Raw genomic sequence first — 23,799 nt, 5'->3', positions numbered from 1 at the left:
TGTGAAATGGACCGAGCTCTGTCTTCGAAGGTGTGCTCTGCAGCTCAGGAATGCCTCTGTGTGTTTCCTGGACCTGTGGGTGCTGCAGGGATGGCAGCAAGAACCATTTATAATTCCTCCTGCTTGAGTATGGTACGGATTTGAAGGAACATACAATAAGCACATAAAACCAAAAAACCCATTGCCATCAAGTCAATTCCAGCTCATAACGAACCTACAGGACAGAGTAGAACTGCCCCATAGGGTTTCCAGCACTGTAAATCTTTTACGGAAGTGGACTGCCATGTCTTTCTCCCGTGGAGCGGCTGGTAGGTTCAAATTGCCAACCTTTTGGTTAGCAGCCGAGCTCTTTAACCACTGTACCACCAGGGCTCCCAATAAGCACATATACACCTAGAATTTAAAAATAAAGGTAGAAGAACAAAAACCACATGGCCTCCAAACGATTATGATTCAGCAAAGGTGTGGTAGAGCCTGGGCATCTGCATTTTTAACAAGCTCCCCGGGTGATTCTGATGCACCCCCAAGTGTGAGAACCACTGGTGCAAAGGAAGGGGGAAGGAAATACACCCAAGAGTGTGGCCATCACAGTTACTATCATTGACCACCAAAGCAACAAAAGGGAAATAAGATTATGTAATGTTCAATGTCTGAACGGAGGAAGGCTATCAGTTTTTCAGGACAAACATCTTCATGGTGCTTGCTTCTGAAAGAAAGCAATTCTGTGAGCCCTGCTACAAAGAACACTAAACAACTAATGGATCATCTGGGAGTGGGGGGAGATGCTTTGTATCCCTAAACGGGTCTGTCGTGCTGGTCACCCCACAGCCAGGCTCTCTCTGCCGTGGAATCTGCGCGTCCTCCCATGCCATCCCTTCCTTCAGTCAGCCAGGGGGAGGGACACTGCCAGAAGAACAGTGTGGGGACTTTGAGGAAAGGGCCAGACATGAGGCATGAGGGATGGTGGTGGTTCTCCTGGGCTTGTGCAGTAAGTTTGAAGATAAAACCTGGATCGAGTGCCTCGGTGACCAACAGTGTCAACAGGCTCACCAAGGACAGAATCATTTCTCTTTAGAGTGCTCCTAAGGCACAGCCCTCAGGTGAACCAGGTGACTTAAGTGACAGGCAGCAAGAGAGAGAGATAGAAAGGAAAAAATGGTTGACACCATCTGTTGCTGAGAAAGACACAAAGCTCCTTTATAGACAATCAACACGTAACGACTTGGCCCATAAGACAGTAAGTGGGGAAAAATACAACATACACGGTAAAGGGTTAATATCACAATATGTGGACAGCTTTTGCAAACATTAAAGGACAAATGCCCCAATAGAAAAATTGGCAAAGCGTATGTGAGCAGGCAGTTCAAATTACCAGTAAACATAGCAAAAGATGCCCATCCTTACTTTGCTCATCTGCAAGTTAATCAATGTAATTCAAGTTAAAACAACAATGAGATATCTTTCAAGTATCAAAATGGTAAGGTTGTAAAAAGTGATAAGCCAGTACTGCTGAGATAGTAGAGGGTATTTACAGCTGTTAGGAGTATAAATGGGACATCTTTCTGGGGATAATAATAAAAAACCTTGAAGATGTGTAGACCCTTTGACCAAGGATTCTACTTCCTGGAATTTATCTTAAGGAAAGATAATCAGGGATGCACCAAAGATTTATACATAAGGATCTTTATAACAGTGTTATTAATGATATTAAAAACTAGAAATAATATAAATGTCCAAAATTAAGAATTTGCTTAAATAAATTGTGGCTTATCTGTATTATGGGACACTATGCAGCCATTCAAATCAGGTAGTAAAAGAATTTTTGATTATGTGGGGAAATATTCATGATATATTGTTAAGTGGAGGATAAAAGAGTGAGTTCCAAAATAGTATATGCAGTATCATCCCAATTACATTGAACAAATAAAAGGGATTCTAGTATGCCCTGAAAAAAGTCTGAGAAAGTAGACACCAGATAACAATGGTTGTCTCAGGAAAGAGGAGTTAGAGAAAAAAATTACCTTCTTCTTTCTGCTTTTCTGTGTTTTCTATTTTTTAAAAAATAATAAACATGTTTCTTTTGTAATAAAAAAAAAATCAAGAACGTTTTCTTTTTTAAGCACATCTGCCAGGGAAACCTCCTGCTGCATTGGGCTGACTGTGGGTGACAAGGCCCTTTGCTACACCTCCTCCCTCCTCAGTGCAGATCATTTCTTCCTACAAACATTGGCTGAATCCATGCTTGCTCTGTGCCTGGTGCTGGGCTGGGCCCTGTGAGAATTATAAAGATGACCCGGCAGTTCTTACTCTCTAGGCTCTTACGGGCCGGTTGGTGGTTGAGAGGGAAGATGAATACCCAGGTATTTGTTATAGAAATACTTCTGTGCCATTTGGTATGTTCAGTGTTTGCTTGAGCGTGAACGTGTAAGAGGCATCTTGCTGAATGCCCGCCATCTGCGGTCCCTGCCCAAAGCCTTGGTCCCCTTTTTTCTTAGGAAATTTAGTGGGCTAACACATGACTAACAAGTCTCAGTAACCGGAACCTGTGGCTGAACACTGTGAAGTGGGAAACCCAGAAATCACCCCTTTATGTCTCCCAGTGTGGTTCAGGATGCTGTGTGACCAGAATCAGGGAATTCTGAGAGGATGAGCTGGGTGGGGGTGGGTGACCTGAAAGAGACATCTTGGTCCAACCCTTTATGTTTGCATGAGGTAACAGATCCAAAGAGAGCGAAGTGGCCTAACTTCCTGCCCTAACCCTGCGCTGTGTCCATGACATGGGTCGTTCCCGTTCACATGCCCTGCGCATTTTAGAGAGGCAGTCTGGGCCATTGCCAAGTAATGGTGAGAAAACAAACTTGGGTTAAAAAATTTACAGAAATTCCAAGACAGAGAACATCCACCCTAGATGGCTGAGAGTTGAGTGTATTAGCAAAGGAGTTGCAACAAGAATCCCTTGGGCATTACGATCCAGGTGTACGGAAGAGACATCGACAAGTGATCGTTGGTTCTGGTTTGTACATCCACCCACATTTACATACAGACACACATAGTCAGCGTCTGCTGAAGCAAAGCAGGGAGCCACCTATTTTGGTGTGAATTTTAGGAAAGTGAAATGACCTTCCTGTCCCCAAGCAGTTTCTTCACTTGCCCAAGTGTATCTAAACTTGCCACCGTTAAAGCCCCTTCTTGACCAAGGACCCTGTTAAAATCTGAATGTGGTGTTTTGGAGGGTGGCTGGGTTGACTCCTTGGAATCCTTTGTTGCCTTACATGAATTATGGAAAAGACCACGGGGTAGATAAAGCTTGATGTGGGAAAGGGAGGGTGAGAAGTTCTCAAGAGACAGGCTGGGTACAGGAGAACTCTGTGCTAGTAAGTTAGGAGGGAGTATTACAGAAGAGGAACTGCTCACGTCCCCGTGTTATGAAGATGACCCTCTACCCCACAGTAATAGGAGACCTCAACTGTCCTGGATTTTCCTAGCTCCTCTCTGCTGTCCTTTCTTGCTCTGCAGCATGAGCTCCTGTTTGAGGTTTTATCTTTATTGGTCCAGCCTTCTGGATTCTGCCCTGGCTGTGAGGGCCAGCTGGCTGACATTTCCAGGAGTGAGCAAACTGACTTGTTCTATGGACATTCTTCCATTAATCAAATGTACATCTGATTGTCAGGAACTTGGGCGGTGGGGAGGGTGCCTGACCTCACTGACCATCTTCAGCTATCGGACCACTTGCCCTCCTTATTCCTTCCACCCCCACAAGGAGGAGAGGAAAGGGCAAGTTCAACTACCTGATGTATTTCCTCAAGAAATGGCCACTTAACAGGAAGGAAATGAGGTAGAGAGATGGTGGCTTGGGGCCTGCACAGAGTAAAACATTTGTGTATCACTGCTTGCCTTTCCAACTGTTGCAGATATGTCTTACACATCTGTCTTAGTTATCTAGTGCTGCTGGAACAGAAATACCATAAGTGGATGGCTTTAACAAAGAGAAATTTATTCTCTCACAGTCTAGGAGGCTAGAAGTCTGAATTCAAGGTTCCAGCTCCAGGGAAAGGCTTTCTCTCTGCTGGCTCTGGGGGAAGGTCCTTGTCATCAATCTTCCCCTGGTCTAGGAGCTTCTCAGCCCAGGGACCCTGGGTCCAGAGGGCGTGCTTCCCTCCTGGTTCTTCATTCTTGGTGGTAGGAGGTTCCTATCTCTCTGCTCACTTCCCTCTCCTTTTATCTCTTGTAAGATAAAAGGTGATGAAGGCCACATCCCAGGGAAACTCCCTTTACATCGATCAGGGGTGTGTTGCATCTCTCCCTAATCCTCTTTAGCATAACCTAATCTTGCCTCATTAACCACAGACAGAGATTAGGATTTACAACACATAAAATAATCACATTTGATCACAGAATGGAGGGCAACCACACAATACTGGGAATCATGGCCTAGCCAAATTGGTACACACTTTGGGGGGACACGTTTCAATCCATAACAACAGCCATGCTCTATTTCCTCTCCCTTTAGTGTTTCTGTGATCTCCCCCAATAGAATGAAAGCCCTTCAAGTTGTAGGGTGTGTCCTGTTTGTAGTACTTAGGACAATGATCAATAAATGAGGGATGGAGGAATAAACTGGTGAATGCACAGAGGGTGAATGGCCAGTGGGATGGGTGAGTGGATGGTGCTCTCCAAGCCCAACACTGCCGTGGTAACCTACATCGTTTCAGTATCTAGAATCTAGACTCTGGATCAAGGGAAATACCAGAGGATACTGAGCTGTACTTTCACTGAAAACCTTTCTGTAGATAGCCAAGTACAATTTAAATCGAGCCTTGTTTATTTCTGGTCTTGGCCCTGTGGGCTCATGTTAATTCAACAACAGCATCAAAACGTGTCTGTGCTTAATAGATTCCATAAAGTAATCATACCTCAGTCCGACTTGGCTCTGCTGGATGATTCCTTCCTTTCTGTGCTTTAGGGATTTTTTTTTTATGACAGAACAAAGTCCAGAGGAAGGAAGTTAGTCTGCAGGGCCAGAGAGTTAAGTGAGCTAACCTGGGAAAGCAGCTGCTACCAGGCCAGCGAAGAGCAGGCTCCCGTGACTCTGCACAGGGGCCATGTACAGGGCAGACTTCAGCTCCCTGGAGGCTTCTGGTTTCCGATGCCAGTCCTACATGTGCTCCTTACTGCTCATCCTGAGTGTGACTTGGTGGAAGGACTTTTTAAAAGACTAGATAATGATTTTGAGAAGCATCAGTGTGTTCTATTTCTCCTTTATTTTCGCTTACAGTTTGAAGCCACTTTGGGATCATCTAAGAACGTGCTTCCTGCTATAAAGCATTACTTCTCAAACTATGTTCCCTGGAGCTTTTTGGCTTCCATGAAGCCCCTTTAGGTACCATGAGGGTGGGGTGATGAGTGGGTGGGCTCTGAGTGCCTTTCCCCAAAAAGAAGCACTGCTTTTATCGGTTTTACAGACTGGGCTTCCGGGCAAGATTTATTTGAGAGAGAATTCCACACCTCAAATAAATTTAAAAAATCATTGTCAGGAGACTAGAAAGACAATGGCAGCCTAGTCAAGGAGGAGGAACGGCTTCATTAGACAGGGGTTGGCTCACCAGCTGTCATCAGGGGGAATTAGTCATCTGAACCCCCCCAGGCCTTCTGCTCTTGGAGGTTTCTCCTGCTGTCGTTTCTGTCTGCTGCAGACCCTTTCCTGCGTGCTGGCTTTGCTGCTGTTCCTGCGGGCTTCTTGCTCCTTGTCTGGCCTGCCTAGTCCTGGTGTGCTGCCCACCGGCTTTGGGTAGCTTTTTGCTCCTTACCCTCATTCTCTCATCTGGAATCCTGACCGGCTTCCTGCTCTGACTTGGGGAAACCTGTGTTTCTTAACTCTAGCCTTGGCTTCCTGCATATCTGGTCCCTTGTTTGCCCTGACCTCTCATAACTGTGTGTCTGAAGTGTTTTCTGCCTTCCTGAGCCCTGACACCACCTGGGGATCCTGCTTTTCTGCTGCCACTGTCCTCCCCAGCACTATCTATTTTTAAGCTGGAATCTGAGGATGGGGTTTATTGGGGCCAAATCAGGTTCAAGGATACATTGGCACTGGAAACGTGGAGGCCAGATGTGGCAACCCAGTGGAGGAAAATAAATAATCATTCACTTTAATTGGGGAAATTATAGTTTGCACAGTGCTTTCACATACTTACCTCATTCTCATTACAACCCGGACAGCTTGGGATATCCTTATGCCTCCGTTACAAGTGAGGAAACTGAAGCTTAGAACTTAGGAGACTTGCTAAAGGTGGCAGAGCTGGAAACAGAACCTGGTCTTTTGACTCTAAATCCTGGGCTTATGTACGCTGTTGTTGGGTGCTTATGTACGCTGTTGTTGGGTGCTTATGTACGCCGTTGTTGGGTGCTTATGTACGCTGTTGTTGGGTGCTTATATGTGCTGTTTTTGGGTGCTGTCAAATCAATTTTTTTTGACTTACAGTGACCCTACGTGACAGAGTAGAACTGCCCTGTAGGGTTTTCTAGGCTGTGATCTTTACGGGAGCAGACCGCCAGGTCTTTCTCCCGTGGAGCTTCTGGGTGGGTTCAAACCACCAGCCTTTCGGTTAGCAGCTGAGTGCTTACAACGTTGTGCTACCAGGGCTCTGGGCTTGTGTATAGGAGATCAGAAACAGGTTGGTTGTTAAGGCAGTGTGGGAAAGGATCTTGTTCACGGGATTTGGGGCTAGTCTGTCTGGAGGATAGAAGTGTTGGGAAGGGGTGGGAGTTGAGCCTGTCCAGGCAGAAGAGTGGGGAGGGGGCTCAGTGACACTCTCCTCAGATGGGCTGTCACCTTGGATCCCCAGAGGGCCCTCTGGGATCAGGCGTCTCTGATTCCTGCTGGCTGTAGACTTGAGCAGCTCCTGCCTTTGAGACATTAGCTGAAGGTGCCCCTTGCTCACCTGCTGGGCTGTACCTGGGGTGGCCTGGAAGCTCCTAAGCATCATCCCTGTCCTGTGTCCCTGAAACCTTGCCAGTAATTCCAGAGGCATCGTGGCTCATTGTTCTCCACTGTGGGAAGATGAACTGCTGCGAAGGCTTGGGGGAAGCAGGAGGGAGGAACATGGTCTTCATGTCCCTGTGCCTTGGACCGCTTCCCATGTGATATTTGTCACCTCACATGGCATCTTGCTCCCAGAGTTGGGCTTATACGCAGCTCTGTATCATCTCCACTTTGATAATCTGGTGACTTTAGGGCAAATTGCTGAACCTCTCCAAGCCCTGCACGGACAATTTAAAGTTGACTGGAGAGGGAATGAGTTAGACCCACTCTATTCACAGACCTTATAAAAACTTTAGCAGCTGGGCCCCTGGTTGACAAAATGAGTCTTACCATGGAGGATAGAAACGGGTGGGTCTGATGCAGGCCACAAGGGGTGCATTATCTGTTGAGAATTTAAACACAATAATAAAATCAAATAAGAATCTGCCTGCTTTTTATTAACACCATGCATTGGCAATTCTAAGCAATGCCAGTGATAACATACCCCTTCATTCTGGGGTAGCCCCTTTCCCCCTCACTACTTGGCATACCATTGCTGGTCGGTTACCTTGAGTCTCACTGAAGCTGGAGTCAGTAGACTTAACCTCTCTGAGCCTCAGTTTTCTTATCTGTAAAATGGAACTAAGACTAATACCTGCAAACGTGGAAAGAGAGAATGAATATGATAGTAGTTTATAAACAAAAAAGCTGGATGAACATGTAATGCCCACGTTGCTGTATCAAATGTATCCCATGGTGTCATATTTGGGTCACGCCTGGGCTGTTCTCCTTTGGCAGTGAAGAATTGTGGGGTGATAGAGCTAGGTTCTGCCATGAAGCTTAGAAGCTGGTGTTGGAGGCATTTTTGAGCCATGAGAAACTATTCTAGACGTACTCCACTTCATCTGATTCCTAGCATGACTACATGAGAGCACTCTTCGGTTGCCGCCCTGGGCCCTGCCAGGTTCTGGAACGAAGCCCATTTGCCAGTGACACTGGTCACTGAGTAGCCCTGCCCGGTCCTGCCTGGGGTGCTGAGTGAATGAGGAGGGAGCCCCCTGCCTGGGGAGAGGGGTGTGTTCCTGACATGCACGAGAGCTGTTGGCAGGAGCAGAGAAGGCAGTTTCTGTGTCTTGCGGATTTACTGTCTCTTGCTAAACCCTCCTATGTGACTTCTCCAAGCCAGCCTTAGGCACAGAGGTCCACACCTCATGCCTCTGCAGCGCTGGATGGTAAAGTCCTTTCTTAGACATTATCTCATGATCGCCCCAACAACCCTGTGAAGAGGGCAGGGTAGCTAGTATTATCCCTACTTGATGCAAGAGGAAGCTGAGGCCCAGGTTGTTGAACAGGCTGCCCAGGGACATGGTCAGTTAGTGGCAAGCAGAGACAGGGACCCAGGTCCCCTGAGCCTCAGCCCAGAGATGGGAATTTAGAGAGTGACCGCAAAGCCTCCGTTTCTCTTCAGTGTCACTGCAGTCTCTTTAGAGCTTTCTGACAGGAAGCAAAGGCGAACCTTCATGTGGCAGGTGGACGAGAAGGCAGTTACTTGTCCAGGCCCACACAGCTTTGCTGGCAGACCAGGACTAGGAGTCAGGGCTCCTGACCAGCTCGCCTCTGTGTTAGACCATGGATTAGATGCTGACTGCAGCCGTAGGGGGAAAATTGGAATATGCGTGCTTTGCCTATGTGTAAAAATATTCTAGTGTTCCCATAATTCTTGAGTGACTATTGGCAATGACCTCCATGAAGGTTGGATGTCTCCCCTGTGCGCTCTCCCTGATGATGCCTTGGGTGGCACTGTCCTAACTTAGAGGGGCCCTCACTCTCACCTCTCACCCCCTTAGCCTAGCTAGGTTCTGCACAGTGGGGCTGAACGAGGGCCTGTCACCATCACTGCTTTCACCTCCTGATGGGTCTGCTGGGGCCCTCTGATGGGTACAGTGGAGCCACCTCAGCACCAGCTTTTGGGCATCTGCTGTGGGTATCCACACTGCAAACTTCCACTCATGTTATCTCCCAAAACCTGAAGTAATTGTCTTGATTTGCAAATTAACATAGTGACAGTTTGATTGCTGACCCCCCAAGAAAACCCGTGCTGGTGGGAGAGACGGTCCTTCCCCTCTCCTTCCTTTTCTCCCCTCCAGACCAAAGGATTAAGGGGGAGTGTAACACTCAAAAGGACAGAGGATAACGTGATTCACAGCAGGGTCGTTTCTTCATCTGTAAAAGGGGGATCATTAGAGAGCTGTTGTAAGTCAGGGGTTCTCAGCCCCGGCTACATATCAGAATCACCCTGGGGAGCTTTTAAATATCAGATGTCCAGGCTGCAGCCCAGGCCCAGGAATTCAGAATCCCTGGGGATGGGACCTGGTGGTACAGTCGTTAAGAGCTACGGCTAGCTACGGCTGCAAACCAAAGGTCAGCAGTTTGAATCCACGAGCCGCTCCTTGGGAAACCCTGTGGGGCAGTTCTGCTCTGTCCTATAGGGTAGTTATAAGTCGGAATCAACTCGATGGCAATGGGTTTGGTTGTTTGTTTTTTTTTACGGTGATAGGACCCAGGCACCGGCAGTGTTAACAGTTCCCCAGGTGATTCCAGTATGCAGTCAGGGTGGAAAACTTCTGCTCTCAGGAGTAAGAGTCGGTTGATTGCTTCAAACAGAGATATTCTCACATGTGGCTGCACTGGAATCATCTGGGGAGCATTTAAAATTATGCCGATTCCTTGGCTACGCATCCAGACCACTTAAATCAGTGACTTCTGTGTCTGATACCTTTTGCTCAGCCCTCACATGAGCCACAAGCTAGTAACAGTCATATTAGCTACCAGTATTAGTAGTTGCTGTATTATATTACGTAGGAGTCCTGGTGGCACAATGGTTAAGCACTTAACTGCTAACCGAAAGGTTAGCAGCTTGAACCCACCAGCAGCTCTGCAGAGGAAAAGACCTGGCAATCTGCTCCCGTAAAGATTACAGCCTAGGAAACCCTATGGGGCAGTTCTACTCTGTCACATAGGGGCACTGTAAGTTGGAATCGACTCGACGGCAGAAAACCAGGGGTGGATTAACCAGTAAGCAAGCTCTGCATGGGTTTACAGTAAGCAAGGTACGCACGGGCTTACTTGTGCTTACTTGCTAACCTGTAGTTAACAATTTCACATGGGTTTCACGGTACTAATCTGTTCACTACAGATTAGTAAGTAAGCGCAAGTAAGCCTGTGCTTACCTTGCTTATTGGATATTTCACCCCTGGCATAAATTCCTGAGGCCAAGCCAGTCTAACCTTGAAGCCTGCTCTTGACACCCAAAGCCTCGTGGCCTGGGGGCTGACCCTAGGGGAGGGTGTTCCCCACTTTCCCCAGTAAGTGCCCAAGGGAAGGGGGAAACGAACAAGCAGCCCTGGCTTTCCTGGAGGCTCCCCCAGACTCACTGAATGGAGGAAGCCTCCCTTGTGAAGAGAGGAGAGAGGAGCCATGTTGCCTGGTAGTTGGCTTTGTCTTAGTTACCCACTCTCAGAACACCTCCTTGTGGCGGAAGGAAGATGCCTGCACATTGAGTCTGACCTCCAGTCACCCCTCATGGCCACGGCTGCTCTCACAAAGAGAAAACTCTGGCAGGGAAAGCCAACACTCGTTTGCTTTTTGAGAGCTTGAGGAATTTTCCAGGCTTGTGTTACAGAAAAATGCCTCTGTTTCCCTCAGAAGACAAAGTGGAAGCTCTGTTAAGGTGACCGGAAACATTTAGCTCTGCTTCACAAAACCTCTCTTCCCCTTTCATCCGAGCAGTCAAGTCCTAACATAGTCAACAGTGTGGGGCTGGGGGCTGCGGGGTCTGAGTGCCAAACAAAACGCTGCACCTCCGCCTATGTGCTCCGGAAGCTTCAACAAATGACCTAAAATTCTCAAGCTTTGGTTTCCTGGAGGGTTAAGTAGAGACAGTGAGCCTCATCTGCCCTCAGGGCTGCAGTAAAGCACCTGTGGGAACGCCAAAATGCCACACCATGTGAGTGGCCCCTTGAGGTGTCCGAGACAGAGGAGAGTAGCGTGGCCATACAGAAGCTGAGAGTCAAGGCTGGCTGGGACTGGAAGTTTTGTGAAGTGTTTGCTGGCACCCACTAAGGTACTCGATGTCCTCGAGGCCCAAAGTGGCTCCAAGTGACCAGCTGTGTTACAGAGTACACTGAACACGTTCACTTTGGCTGGGAGGACTGGCTTCACTCCACCTGCGTCAGACCCTAATACAGGAACAGCTCAGGGCCAATATTGGGCCCTAAATAGCTCAAACCTTACAGTTAGTGGACAATGTAATATAAAATTGACTCTACAAAGACTTCCCTGCCCAGCCCCGGGCCCTCTCCTTCCTCAGAGTTCTACCTGTACCTGCTGTCTTTACCCTTGGTCCTTGTCCACTACTGCCCAGCTCAGAGCCTGGCACAGAGAAGATGCTCAGGTGGTGCTGAGCGAATGGAAGGATGAGGGGATGGAGACCGACATGAATATGTGTTCAGCGACTTTTCTAAGATGGTGATCATAGAATGCTGTGGAAGTCTTGGTGTGTGTATGCCTTGCTTGCTCTGCTTGACTTCGTTGTTGTTGTTCTTGCCAATCATGTTTATTTTGGAGACAGTCTCACTGCTAATAGTGGAGTGGTCCAGGCGCCGTGGTATTTTCGGAGGTTGAGGCAAATATCCAGAGTCTCTCACTGTGTGTGACTCTTACCCCAGAGCCACTTAGATAGTACATCCTTAGCTAGGGTCTGGAGGCCCCTTATTAAGCTATTAAGCTGAACCATAAAACTTTCTGAGTTCTGTCCCAAGCAGTGTGTGTTTTGGATGGCAAGAAAACATGGGGCACACAATGAGGTACCACTTTACACCCATAGGACAGCTATGATCAAAAAGACAGAGAATAACAAGTGTTGGAAAGAATGTCGAGAAATTGGAACTCTCATACATTGTCAGTGGTGTTGGAAAATGGTGGAGCCTTTGGAAATCAGTCTGCCAGTTCCTCAGAGGTTAAACATGGAGTTACAATATCATCTAGCAATTTCACTCCTAGGTATACACCTAAGAGAAATGAAAATATATGTTCACACAAAAGCTTGTACACTAATGTTCATAGCAGCATTATTTGTAACAGCCAAAAAGTGGAAACAACCCAAATGTCCATCAACTGATGAATGGATAAATAAAATGTGGTATATGCATACAATGGAATATTATTCAGCCATAAAAGTGAGTGAGGCACGGATACCTGCCATAACAGGGATGAACCTTGAAAACATTATGCTATGTGAAAGCCAGTCACAAAAGACTACATAGTGTAATTCCATTTACATGAAATGTCCGAAATAGGCAAATCTATAGAGATAGAAAGTAGATTAGTGGTTGTCTAGGACTAGGGGGAGGTGGAGAGATTGGGGTGGCAGCTAAGGGGTGCAGGTTTCTTTCTGGAGTAATGAAAATGTCCTAAAATTTATTGTGGTGATGGATGCACCACTTCGGGAATATACTAAAACCATTGAATTGTGCACTTTAAATGGGTCAATTGTATGTGATGTGAATTATATGTCAATGAAGCAATTTTTTTTTAAAGAAGGAAAGCATGGGGTGATGACAGAAGGAGAGTGGGAGGGCACCCAGGAGGAGTGGCCACTGGACAGTCCCAGGGACTCTGCTGCTCCTGCTGGTCACCTGAACTGAGACGGTGAAGCAATAGGGTTACCCACTGCCCCTCCCCGTGGGTGGGTGCCCTGGGAGCACTCTGGGAAGGTGGCTCAGGGCTGCCCACTGCTCTGGCATGGACACCCTCTCCTGGCTGCCGTCTTGGTCCCTGGAGTGAAGGATTTCCAGGCCCCGCTCTGAGTGCTAGCGCCCGAAGGGAACCAAGCACGGGCTTGACTTCTGTAACTGTCTGAGGGCCTTTGTGGACAGTGGGCTGGGTGCTTGGCTTTGCCATCAACTCTGACGCCTCAGGTGGGTCACTTGACCCCTCCGTGTCTCTTTCCTAACATTTTCCAACTTTGGGGGCAACAGCAGCCCCCTCTCTGGGAGGAACTCCCTCTACAATTATTAATGTTGTCAGATTACTTCCTTCTCCCCCTAAACCTGCAGAGTTCCTTGCCTTATCTTTACATTAAGTTCATTGTTCACATATTTGCTCAGTCCCCCGTTGTTTGGCTCAGACCACGTAATTGAGATTTTATTTGCTGGGAGAGGGATTGGGAGCAAAGATGTGAGATGAAAATACAGAGGTGCTTTGTCCCCTCACAATTCCAAATGAGTGAATTTACGCTTATCCCCAGATCAGCGGACCCAAACTGATGATTGTCACTGTTAGTATTTTGGCCATGCTGATCTTTTTTATCTCCCCCCATCTCCCTTCCCCCTGTTTTAGTCTTCCCTGTTACACAGTATAAACCTGTGGACGCTCTGATTCCTTCTCGTGGGTATTGGACTTGGGTTCTAGCTGAGGCTTTGGAATGAGGAGGCTGTATCATCCTGATCAAATCACTAACCATTCAGGGCCTCAGTGTTCACATCTGTACACTGGGAGTGGCAATACTAGTAAAAGGTAATGAATTCCTAGGAACAGAAGAGTTGCCCAGTACCTGTCCCATCTCCATCACTGGCTGACACCCAGGTGGGGATGCTGCCTGGTGGCATGCTTTGTCCTGCCCTGGCAGAATGACCCTGAATTAGTGTGGCCTGGTGGCTGCTGGCCAAATCACTTCCCCGATAGCCACAGCGACGCCCTAATTGTATGGCTCTGCGTCCCCACAGCGGCCAGTTCGCCATCGTGAAGAAGTGCCGAGAGAAGAGCACGGGGCTGGAGTACGCCGCCAAATTCATCAAGAAGCGGCAGAGCCTGGCCAGCCGGCGGGGCGTGCGGCGGGAGGAGATTGAGCGCGAGGTGAGCATCCTGAGGCAGGTGCTGCACCCCAACGTCATCACGCTGCACGACGTCTACGAGAACCGCACCGATGTGGTGCTCATCCTGGAGCTGTGAGTGGGGGCGCATGGATGTGGGCTGGACAGGGCACCCCCCGCCACGGGCCCAGAGGGTAGCAGCCACCAGACTGAGGCCCAGAGAGGAAGGCAGTGGTGGGCGGTTTTCCACTGCCTCAGTTACCTTCATCCTCCTTCTGAACCTGGGCTAGAGGAGGGATGGGCCCCTGAGCAGCTTGGGGGAGCGGGGGCGAGGGTCCAGCTTTTATTGGACGATGGCGGTGGGGTCATTGCCGGGCTGGAGAGCATGTGGGAGGTTGAGAGAGAGCAAAAGTGTGGGTGCAGTGGGGCAGAGGCTACTGGCAGGAATACAGAGGGAAGAACCAGAATCCTCTGAACTCCGTGAAGCCCTTCTCTAGCCTTTTACTGGGGAAAATCCATTGCATTTGTGTTGTTTGACTCCTTTATTGTTATTATTATTATAGCCATTATTTAAGGAACAGCTGGTACAGGCCAAACATTTGCTAGGAGCTTCATATTTGTCATTTTGTTCATTCCTCACAAAGCCTGTAATGAGGGAAGTGTCTTACAAACAGAGAGGTTATTATGTAAATAAACCAAAACCAAACCATATAGGGTCAGAGTAGACCCTGTAGGACAGACTAGAACTGCCCCATAGGGTTTCCAGGTCTGTAATCCTTACGAAGGCACACCGCCACATCTTTCTCCTGCAGGGCGGGTGGTGGGCTCAGACCACCAACCTTTCCTTTAGCAACCAAGCACTTCACCATGGCACCACCAGAGCTCCTTGTTATGTACACAGGAGTGCTTTACTGCTGTTTATTACCTTATTTAGTCCTCATAACAGCCCTGTCACATGGGATTATCTCCATTTTACGGACAAGAACAGTGAGAAGCCAGGTCACTGGCAAGGTCCTATAGCCAGGAAGTGGCAGAGCCAAGGCTTGAGTCCATATGGCCTGTGCAGACAGCTCTGAGCATGAGGGAGGTGGCCTTACGCTGGCCTAGCAGGGGAAGACTAACCACTCCTTGGTTGAATAGGCGACACCAAGACTCCAGGGGTTGGCTGGCCACCCTGGTGTCCCTCTGGAGGTCTTTCTATGGAGTGGGGAGGTGGGGCTCTGGCAGACAAAAGACTTGAGGCGGGTTCTGGAATGAGTCGCCGCAGCTGTGTCAGGTCAGGGAGCAAGACCCTGGGCTGGGAACGTTCTGAGCCTCTTAAGCGTGTGCACGTGTGTCATTAGCAGAGGCATGGGGGCTTTGCCTTAGCTATCCCTGACTTCGTGACCTTGGACAAGTCACCTCACCCCTCTGAGCGTTGCGTCTCGTCTGTGAACCAGGCAGCCACCCTTAAGCTGTCTACAGGTGGGCTGGAACACCTGACATTTGGGATCATTCTGATTTGAGAACTATGCTCTGGCATTGCCAGGATATAGGTTTAAGAAGCAGATGGGTATTTGCATACGCTTGCATTTGATTCTTAAATCATCCACCTCAATGTTTAAACGCATGGGAATTGCCCTTGCTGTCTCCACGTTTCTCCCAAGACGGCCCAGCCAGTTGGACTGCCTGGCCCAGACAGAGCCTGGAGGGGTCCCTCAGGTGTGGCCTTCTCCAAGGCTAAGGCTTAGCAGTTGGCATGCTGATTCCTAGCAGACAGTGACAAGCCCACCTTTGCCGGGAAGGCCAGGCCACTTCTTTAAAAGTAAATATTGATAGCAAATGAAAAGAAATTACATTTATAATGCCACCACCTAAACACAGCTGTTTATGTTTTTCTGCGGTCCCTCTCAGTCTTTACCTAGTTGTATTGTTCTTGTACAATTTCCTGCTCTACTTTTTTCCCGGGTAACTTGAACTCCATAAATAACTTTCTCTCTTTTTACTGACGCTATCACGTTTCATCGAATTGCATACCAATATTTTTCCCTGTTGTCGGGCATTTGGTTTTTATTTTCTGGCTTTTCACTATTACAGATTTTACTGCCATAAAACAATTTTCTTCCTATAATGTTCCCCTTTTCTTTTGAGTTAATTCTTTAAGGAGTAAGAGGACTAAGTCAAAGGCTGACATTTTTAGGTCTCTTACAGTTTCATTTTCAAAGAATGGTGTCAATTAACCAATATCTCCTGCGATGTAGGGGTGTTCTTGTTTGCCTGCAGCCTTGCCAGCCCTGGGATCTGTCTGAAGTCACAGCCTTACCTGACCCAGCAGGGCTGGGAGGCTCCGGGAATATAAAAAGGAAGGGCAGGACTGGGCTGTGTGCATTTCAGAAGGGCACTGTACATTTGACAGTTTGCAAAGGGCTGCAGACAGATCTCTTGCAAATGCTGAAGATTTACTGTCTATATGATATAGCATATTCTATGTCATGTTGGTATTCGAAATGTTTTCTTCCGTTTGGCCTTTTATTCATCAAACATCTATTGAATGTCTTTCTTGTGCCAGGTGTTGTGGAAGCAAAGACAGTCTGGGCAGGGAGAGACTGACAGGTAATGACAGCCCAGTGTAATGAGGGCACGGGTACAGCTGAACAGCGATGCCAGAGGACTGCCCAGGGCTTGGGAGGTGGTTTTGAGGCTTTATTTCTTGCACCAGCAACTCAAGCTTTGTGATGTGGAAACAGCGTGGTGAGAAGAACACGTGGTCGACTGGGGCTGAGAAGATCTAGGTCTAAATCCTGGTTCTGACACTTACTACCTGTGACCTTGGGCAAGTCACTTGCTCTCTTGGAGCCTCAGTTTATCTGCCATACGGGAACAGTAGTTCCTTATCTGCCAAATGGGGGCAGTAGTTCCATCTACCTGTCAGGGTAGATGTGAGGCTCAAGTGGGAGAATGCTTGGAAAAGCACACTGAAAATGTGGCAAACTCTCAATAAACTCTAAATCAAGTCTTCCACCACTGCCAGCCCAACCATGGTATGGCGCATGGTATTTATTTCAAGGGCTTTACTGAGGCTCTCACAGCATTTGTTCAACATTACATCAAGATTTCTTCCGTCCTCACCCTAAAGGTGGCAATGAGACCGCTTGTTTCTCATTCCTGTTTTATCAGAAGAAAAGCTGAGCCCTGGAATGCTCACATGCTCTACCCCAAGGTCAAGGATGAGTCTAAGGTGGGAAAGGATTGGGGTCACTGTCTTTGTCCTTTACCCAGGCCTGCAGGGCAGATTCAGGACTACTCCTTCGCTGTTGCAAGGGTGCTCTATGTTCTAGCACCTGCCCTGGATGGGGGTGGGGCAGGGCAAGGGTGACCTCACCTGGCAGATACGCGGGAAAAATAGCACACCAGGTCTGTCCCCAGATCCTAGGTGGCCACTCAAGGCCCCACGTGGTGGAGAGGCGCTGCAGCCCCAGCAGACAGCGAGCTCTCAGGCGTCATCTTCTCCTCTCTTGTCACCTACTTCTCCTTTCGCCCCCTCTCTCCAAGCATTTCCTTAGCATCTATTATGTGCCAGACACTAGAGACGTAAAGGCAAAACCCTGTTTCATGGCCCTGCCCTTGAGAAGCTCACATAGCAGGAACATACACTTTCTGACATTCATCCACCTGTTTAGGGAGATTTTTATTTTAACCCCACTTGACAGATGAAAAAAGTCTGAAGCTGAGCCCGACTTGTAAGTAAGTGGCACAGCCAGCATTCCAATGCAGGCCTTCACCTCTAAGGCCGGCCTGTGCATAGGGACTTAATGGGGCACACACTCCCCATCGCTGTGCCTTTGCTTGTGCTGTCCCCTATCCATCGTGCCTGTCCTCGTTCCCTTGCTTCATTCATCAAGGCCTTCCTTAAGTCTCACTGCATGTCCGACACCTTCTCCAGCCACTTAAGCATGTGCTAACCACATGTGACAAATAACCACAGCAGTGACAGAGCCCCATCAACAGAGACTTCCTGTGTGCCAGTCACTGTGCTGAGCGCTTCGCTGGTGCACCCACTCATTTGGTCTTCAGGACAAGTCTATGACACAGGCACTCTTTACTCCCTGTATTAGTCTCCTAGGGCTGCTGTATCAAAACACTGCAAACTAGGTGGCTTAAAAGAGCAGCGTTTATTGTCTCACAGCTCTGGAGGCTGTGAGTCCGACATCCAGATGTTAGTCATGTTGATTCCTTATGAGGCTTTGAGGGAGAACCCTAGAACTGCCTCATAGGTTTTCCAAGGAGTGTCTGGTGGATTCAAACTGCCGACCTTTTGGTTAGCAGCCAAGCTCTCAACCACTGTGCCACCAGGGCCCCTTAGTCATCTAGTGCTGCTGTAACAAATACCGCAAGTGGCTGGGCTTTAACAAACAGAAATTTATTCTCTCAGTTTAGGAGCCTAGAAGTCCAAAATCAGGGCACCAACTCCAGGGGAAGGCTTTTTCTCTCTGTCGGCTCCAGGAGAAGGTCCTTGTCATCAATCTTTTCCCGGTCTAAGAGCTTTTCAGCGTGGGGACTCCAGGTCCATATGACACGCTGTGCTCTCGGCTCTGCTTTCTTGGTGGTAATGAGGTCCCTATCCTCTCTGCTCACTTCTCTCTTTTATATCTCAAAGGAGATTGACTTAAGACACAACCTAATTTTGTAGCTTGAGTCCTGCCTCATTAACATAATGGTCTCTAATCCTGCCTCATTAACATCATAGAGGTAAGATTTACGACACATAGGAAAATCACATCAGATGACAAAATGGTAGACAATCACATAATACTGGGAATCATGGCCTAGCCAAGTGGACACACATTTTTGGGGGACACAGTTCAATCCATAACACATGCCCGTCACCAAGCTTCAAGTTATCAGCATTCTGCCAATCCTGATTTATATAAGGTTCCTACAAACCCAACTTTTTGTTTTGTTCGTTTGCTGTAATATTTTAAAGCAAATCCCAGACATCATGTCATTTCACTTGTAAATAGTGTGCATCTCTAACAGATAACAGTTTTTAAAAACGTGACCATGATGTATTCATCGCACCTAACAGAATCAGTCAGGCCTTGGTGAGGGCTTGTAACGCTTCCCTGGTGAGGCCTGTCTACCGTCCAGTCTATAGTCATGTTTCCCAAAGGATTCAAAGATAGTTTTTATAGTTGTTTCATTTGAATTAGAATCCAAAGAAGGTCCCTATACTGTATTTGGTTCTTTCATCTCTTATGTCTTTTGTGTTCTATAATGGTTCTTCTTCCCCCTCTTTTTTGATGCCATTGATTTGTTGGAGAAACTGGGTCATTTGTCCTCTTGATTGTCTCACAGTCTAGATTTGGCAAATTCCTTCCTCATGGTGTTATTTAACTGGTTCCTCTATCCCTGTATGTCCTGTAAACTAGTGGTTAGATATAGAGGAGACACCTTTTCCAGCCGTGCTGTCCAATGGAAATATAATAAGAGCCACATATGAAATGTTAAATTACCTAGTAGCCTCATTGAATAAGAAGTCCTTTTTAATAATAAGGTGAATTAAATTTAATAATATTTTTATTTAACCCAGTGTATACAAAATATTATCATTTCAACAGGTAATCAATATAAAAATTATCAGTGAGGTATTTTCTATTCTATTTCTATTTTTTTTATACTAAGTCTTCAAAATCCACTTTGTACTTCACACTTACAGCACATCTCAACTCACACGACGGTTAAAGTGAAATGCAGTCCTACCAAAACAGTCAAGCTGCGTTTAATGGTAAATATTGTATACTGCTTCAGTTTTTAAACTGAAATTAGCTAAAATTAAATAAAATTTTAAAAATCTGGTTACTCAGCCGCACTGGCTATATTTTAAGGGCTCAGTGACTAGTGACATGTGACAAGTGGCTACTGTATTGGACAGTGTAGCTGTAGTAGAACATTTCCATCGCTGTGGAAAGTTTTGTTAGCTAGTGCTGAACTAGAGGCTAAATCAGATTTAGGTTCAATTTTTTAGGGGTCAGAATACTTCATAGGTGTTGCTGCATGCTTCCTATCATACGACATCAAGTCTGGTTATTCCACTTTCCACGATGCTCTGATTAATCAGTGGGTCACGGTGTGCCTTTGGACGTTTTTAAAGAGAGGAGAAAAGAAGTGTTTTGATGCTCTTTATTTAGGATGGACTAGGTGGCAAGGAGAGGGTTCCCAAAGCTGGGATGGAAGCCATTCTGACCACGTAAGAATCATAAGAATCATCTGGAACACTCAGCCTCATATAGTGGTTGAGAGTCATTCTGCCTAGTTTGAATCGTAACTCTACCACTCACTGGCTGTGTGATCTTGGACAAGTCACTTAACCATTCTGAGCCTCCGTTTCTTCGACTGTAAAATAGGAAAATAATAGTGCTAATACTCACAGGGTGTTGTGCTGAGTAAATGAGATAATATGCACAAAGCGTGTACCTCCGTTCCTGGCACAGAGTAAGGAATATTTACTACTGTTATTTCATGTTGCTGTTATTGTAAAAATACAGGTTCTAAGGAGAATCTGGAGCCCTGGTGGCGCAGTGGTTATCAGCTCAGCTGCTAACCAAAAGGTCAGCAGTTCAGATCCACCAGCTGCTCCTTGGAAACCCTATCGGGCAGTTCCACTCTGTCCTATAGGGTCCCTATAAGTCAGAATCAACTTGATGGCAATGGGTTTTGGTTGAGAAAGAGAATCTAAATGGGTAAGATCTGCAGGAGGGCCTGGGGAGCTGCATTTTTAGCAAGTTCTCTAGGTGATCCTAAGGTCCTAGATCTCTTCCTGCAATCTTTTCCTGGGGTGATCTTTGGCTCTGCCCGAGCCCTAGAGAAAGCACAGTGCTGGCTGGGCCCCCCAGCATCTGTCGGAGGACAGACAAGCCCAGTAGGGTTGGCAGGTTTACTCATTAAAAATCTCCTATTTTATATGGTAACCCGAAGTCCCAGGGGAGAGTCTTTTTATCCTGTAGGTCTCCAATCCTGGCACATCAACCATAGGGTGCAAGTGCCTGGAATGTAAGGGCCAAAGGGGTACTCTAGAGTTTTAGAGGCGGATATAATTAATGGTTTTCAACGTTTAAATTGGAAACCATGCCTGTATTCTTGTGGGCCTGTGAAGAGGTCATCTGTTATAAAACCAAAGAAAAGTGGCTTTAGGTACCATCTTGCCCAGTCTGCTCATTGTGCAGGTGAGGAAACTGAGGCTTGGAGAGGGGAAGTGAGTTGTGCAAGGTCAGTGGCCGGGGCTGGACTGGAACCCACGTCTCCATTCTCCTGGCCCAACATTTATTCCTGTTTGTTGCCCCCCAGGACTCGTTTCTGCCTTCTGCCTCCTCAGTCATGTTATGGCGGGGGGGGTAATACCAGGATATCCAGGGACTGGGCCTGGGATGTGACCAGAGGCCCTTCTTGTGACATCCTAGGATGACCCCTGCCCTATGACCCAAAGGGAAAAACACAGCAAACAGAAACAAAGTCAATCCCTGGTGCTGCTGGACAAAGCCAGAGATGGGTGGGGGGGATTCTGACACAGGGTGGCTGAGGCGTCAGGTTTGGGGGTGCACCACCAGCCTGGCCTCGTACACACAGGTCTGACTGGGCCTGGGCCTTCCCCACTGGTATCTTGCAGAGTGTCCGGAGGAGAGCTCTTCGACTTCCTGGCCCAGAAGGAGTCACTGAGCGAGGAGGAGGCCACCAGCTTCATTAAGCAGATCCTGGAAGGGGTGAACTACCTTCACACCAAGAAGATCGCTCACTTTGATCTCAAGGTCAGTGATGGGGGTGAGGGAAAAAAAATCAGTTTACGAAGAAGGGGGCCAGTCTTTCAGGATGTCATTGCCACGAGGGCCCCAGAGCCCAACTCATCCACCCCCCACCCCCAAGTTACAACTGAAGACCCTGAGCTCCACGGAGAGAAATGACGCCGTGGAAAGTGTCTACCTCTCAGCTGCACTGGGTTTTCCGCACACAGGGGCTGGCTGCAAAAGGCTTATTCATCAGACCCTAGGCGGCTGTTCTCTCTCAGGGAGCAGGTGGGGTGTAATTTTTAAATAAGCAGACCAGTGACAGGAAACTTGAAATCAAACACATTTCCCAATACTGAACTTTTCAGTAAGCGAGAGCTGACCCCTGGCCCCGGAGCTAGAGGTGCCCAGGGAGGGGGACTGCCAGCGCTGGCTGCTCTCCAGACCAGCGCAGTGTGGCCTCTGGCATCCCTTGGCCTCAGATGGAAAAACTTGGAGCCCAGGGACCCCTGGATGTCTTCCCCCACCCCGCCCCAAACTGTGGCCATTAAACTGCTTCTAGGGGCTGCTGATCATCTGCAGTAACTGGTATCGGGGTCGGGAAAGTTCACTGTCATCATTAGTAACTGAGCTCAATTGCATAGACCGATGTGACACCCAAAACCTGATGGTCCCCTAGCCCAGACAGCAGAGGGACCTTTCACTGAGGAGGAGACCCATTCATTTTTCCATCGAGAAATTCCTGTTGTGTTTCAAGCACTGTGCTGGGTACCTAGGTGGCTGCTGCAGATACAAAATCAACCAAGTCCCCATCTGGGCTTCGTTCCTCTATTCCAGGGAACTTGGTGCAGGAGACAACAAAGAAACACCAGAGGCTGTAAGTGCTGTGATAGAAGCACAGGAGCCTGGGAAAACTTAAAAAGGGGCACCTGTGTCAGATTAGGGCATCAGAGAGGACTTCCTGGAAGAGGTGATGTTTGAGTTGCGTTCTGAAGGGCTGGCAGGAGTTAGCAGAAGGGAAGGGCCTTCTGGGGAGAGAGGCCAGCAGTTTGCATGATCTTGTAATAGGGTGATGCATTCAGGGAAATGCAGGCAAAGGGCTCATGTGCTGCATGGCTGGAGAAGAAGCCAGGAGGAGGGCAGGAGGCAGACACAGGACGTGGGAGCTGAGCCAAGGAGGTTGAACTTTACCCTGAGAGATATGGAGGCCAGATGAGCAGGGAGGTACGGTGAGCAGATGTGTGTTTCAGAATGTTCTCTCTGGCTTGGAGGATGGATAGAATGGGGACAGCCTCAAGGCTGAGGGACTGTCTGGAGGCTAGTGCAGTGATCCAGGTGAAGCATGCCGAAACCAATCTGAGGAGGGAACGGATTCAAGACCTATTACAGAGGTGGAGATGGGGATTAGGTGCCCCATTAGATGTGGGAGATGAGGGAGAGGGCAGAATCCACGATGACACCCTAGTTTCTGGCGTGGGGGACCAGCCCAGAGAGGGTATGGTGTGCCCAGCGTCTCATAGCAGCCATGCCAGGGTGTGGGCTCAGTTCCTGCCCATGAGTCCCAGCCCCAGCTCTTGTTGCACCTCGTGGGGTGACTTGCTGCGAGTCCCCTCAGAGTGGGCCCCAATCCTCCGACAATATCTGTGTTTTGAATTCCTCCAACAGAAGACCTCTTGCAGAATTGTATTTAGGTGTCACCAGGTAAAACTGGGGTCACCCAAGGAGGGTGTGGCCTGGGAGGCCTTTGGACCTCAGGGTGGTAACACACCAAGCAGGAAGTCTCCTCCTGGATTGCACCTGGGTCTCCTTCCTCTAATCCTCGGGGCAGTTAACATGTTGTTTTGTGTCTTTGCTGGCTGCAGGAGACCAGCCTCCAAATAGGCGCCATTGTCGTGTCTTGAATGGGGCTGGTAAAGGTGCGAGGAGTTGTCTTGTCTTGAATGGGCCTGGTAAAGGTGCGAGGAGTTGTCTTGTCTTGGGTGGGCCTGGTAAAGGTGCGAGGAGTTGTCTTGTCTTGAGTGGGCCTGTTAAAGTGCGAGGAGTTGTCTTGTCTTGAGTGGGCCTGGTAAAGGTGCGAGGAGTTGTCTTGTCTTGAATGGGCCTGGTAAAGGTGCGAGGAGTTGTCTTGTCTTGAATGGGCCTGGTAAAGGTG

At 48.1% G+C, this 23,799-nt stretch overlaps 1 protein-coding gene across 1 annotated transcript in view; it reads left to right on the top strand.

Moving 5' to 3' along the window:
* The window catches only part of DAPK2 (death associated protein kinase 2), a 110,655-nt gene that overhangs the window by 56,215 nt on the left and 30,641 nt on the right, over window positions 1–23,799 (top strand). The window contains exons 4-5 of the mRNA XM_023729709.1: window positions 13,804–14,025; window positions 21,533–21,671. Coding sequence (XP_023585477.1) covers window positions 13,804–14,025; window positions 21,533–21,671 — 361 coding nt within the window. The remainder of the gene's footprint in view (window positions 1–13,803; window positions 14,026–21,532; window positions 21,672–23,799) is intronic.

This window comes from Trichechus manatus, unplaced genomic scaffold (assembly GCF_000243295.1).
Source record: "Trichechus manatus latirostris isolate Lorelei unplaced genomic scaffold, TriManLat1.0 scaffold00030, whole genome shotgun sequence".
Classification (NCBI taxonomy): domain Eukaryota; kingdom Metazoa; phylum Chordata; class Mammalia; order Sirenia; family Trichechidae; genus Trichechus; species Trichechus manatus.
This window is presented reverse-complemented; position numbering and strand designations above follow the sequence as displayed.